The sequence below is a fragment of the Montipora foliosa genome, chromosome 6 (assembly GCF_036669935.1).
Source record: "Montipora foliosa isolate CH-2021 chromosome 6, ASM3666993v2, whole genome shotgun sequence".
NCBI lineage: Eukaryota > Metazoa > Cnidaria > Anthozoa > Scleractinia > Acroporidae > Montipora > Montipora foliosa.
Window position 1 is genome coordinate 52,987,925 of NC_090874.1, and position 2,500 is coordinate 52,990,424.

Consider the following 2,500-nt stretch of genomic DNA (forward strand, 5'->3'; position numbering starts at 1 on the left):
AACAAGCGATTACAGGTTACTACAATTTCCCTGGTTTTCAATAATGTTTTGAAAGTAAAAAAAAGCAAAATTTACATTTTAATCAAGACTGCTTTTAAAATAGCTAATTTCACTGACAGAAATGCAAATAATTTATCATTTTAATGTCAGTCTAAATTTGCTGAGTAGTATTAACAATTTCCTACTGACAATCATACTTTATTTTTATTTCCTCTGACAGTTTTTGCCATCCAGATTAAATTAACCTATCCTTGCATTTAGTTTGTTTTTACTATGGAAAGGAAAAAGAGCTCACTTCTACAAAAGCAAAACGTAAGGTTACCCAGATAAGCAGACAACATTAAAGATTGCTTTTAGCTTGATGGACAAGTTTAAAAGTAAAAGGGACACCTTAGTCAGCACATGTTTCGATACCTTGCACATTAATTCAAGCAGGCCTGAAGGCAGATCACTGCACATGTCTACAACCCTCCACATCAATCGATTCTGTGACTAGTCAGTTATAACTGCAACCATGATTTACAAAAAATGATCTTTTTTTTTTCTTTGATAAGCTTAACTTCAAACACTCACCAACTCGGACGTCAACTCCATCCACAAGTGTCTTGTATTGAAAAAGTGTTAGCGCATATGTTGACAGCTGTTGTGGTTTACTGACAAAGTGCGACTCAAGGAAGTACATCATTGTTGGATTCATATAGCACATTGTTTCGAAGTGTCTTTTCGAAACCTTCTGTTAAACATCAGCTTCGCGAGACGAATTAGCGAAAGATAAATTGCTGAAAAAAATCCTCAAAATTCCCAACCAGGGCAAATGGTCAGACAAGAATGAACCGTAAAATGATATTCTGTTTTTGTCAAACTATCATGACGCATAAAAAATGTCATAAATTCAATTCACTGATACATTTAACTTATGTGTAATTTAAGTGGAAAGGTTAGTATTGCGTTAAATACTTTTTCGAGATCGGAGGGAACAATATTAATCCAAGACACCGCCATGGATCTTCAATTCGAGTATTTAAATATTGATTGAACTACTCAAGTCCGTGAACAAGTGACAGCTCGTAGAAAGTGAGCTTCCGTAATTAAACTCGATTATACCAGAACAAATAATAAACGCCGACTCTACGGCAAATCTTAAAATCTGAATTCTGCTCCTCTTAAAAAGGGAAGTATTTTTACAAAGATATACACTAAAAAACAAGCAAAGGATACTATCCGTCCATGAGAAACCTTTCAACTAATCTGTAAAAAATTAAGGAAATGGGTGACAATGATGCCGGTAAGTCAAGCGTCAAGGTGTCATACACAACTGCGGCAAAAAGATCTAGGATAGAAACGAACCATTACGTCGAACTTACTTCGATTTTCCAACCGCACTATCTCCTAGACAAATTACTTTAACAGAACTATCCATATTCGTTTTCTCGTCGGTTTCGACCGCATCACTGGCCGCCATTTTTCATTCCAAGCTTGCAATACCCATCATACCCCACGAGTAGGCATCTACAGCTTGTTGCTAAGCAACAAATTGAGCAGCTGCCCAACAAGTAAACATTCCATAATTCGTATTTAAACAAATTTTACTAGTCTGTGTATTAAATTTCCAAAAGTCGTCCCTGTCATTGAGAAATTGCTTTTACAACGGGCAATGTAAAAATTGAAGAGATCTTCAGATTAAAAAACGCTGCTTTCTTCTTAAAAGGATGAATAATTCAGAATAAAGTATTGCCTTAAAAAATAGCTCTTTTATCATCCTGGCAAATGAATTGATAAAAGGCGGCCAAACACTGTTTTCACCCCGTGCACGCTTTGTCAGTTTTAGATTCTTACGCGAGACCTGTATCGACCTGTACCTTGAGGGGAATTAGTCTCCTTTACTTCGATCATCTCAATTAATTCTCTTGGAATGCACAGACCGATTATTTTACACTCATCACAGAATAGTGCGAAGTCGAGTATCGAGAGTAACTCGGAACTGTCGAGGGTCGAGGGTAAGACTTTTAAATTTGACGTTGGCGTGCACAATTACTTAATTAATAGGGATCTAAGCACACGACAAAGGCCTAACAAGCACGAAGCGCGTTTCATCGATTTGCATGAATTCAGAGACATCTGGGTACGAGTCATCTCTGATAAAAGCGACTGGTGTAGCTTTAATTCTTTACATAAAAACTTATAAATTTGCCTACCGTCGACATCTTACTCTCGACACTTGACCCACGACAAAAACCTACACTCCAGAATATTCAATTCTACGCTGCTTCGCGTGCAATAGGCTTATGAAACGACGACGCCGACGGCAACGACGACGCTACAAAACAATAGGTTGAGTGAGCAAAAACAATGGCTCTGCACGTGCGTTTTACATTTTGGTACATTTCTTTGCCGTCATCTCCAAAATGACGACGTGAAATGACCAAATTCAAGGTTCTTTGGAGGACGTTAGCACATGACGATGAATTTTCAGTTTTCTCTCTACGCTTCCAACTCACTC

At 37.5% G+C, this 2,500-nt stretch overlaps 1 protein-coding gene across 1 annotated transcript in view; it reads right to left on the bottom strand.

Annotated features, from left to right (window-relative positions):
- LOC138007733 (rab-like protein 2A) overlaps positions 1-1,480 on the bottom strand; it is a 16,141-nt gene extending 14,661 nt beyond the window's left edge. The window contains exons 1-3 of the mRNA XM_068854793.1: positions 1,365-1,480; positions 1,219-1,248; positions 574-653 (exon numbers count right to left, since the gene is read on the bottom strand). Of these exons, the coding sequence (XP_068710894.1) occupies positions 574-653; positions 1,219-1,248; positions 1,365-1,462 (208 nt within the window). The 5' untranslated portion in view covers positions 1,463-1,480. The remainder of the gene's footprint in view (positions 1-573; positions 654-1,218; positions 1,249-1,364) is intronic.
- Between the last annotated feature and the right edge of the window lie 1,020 nt (positions 1,481-2,500).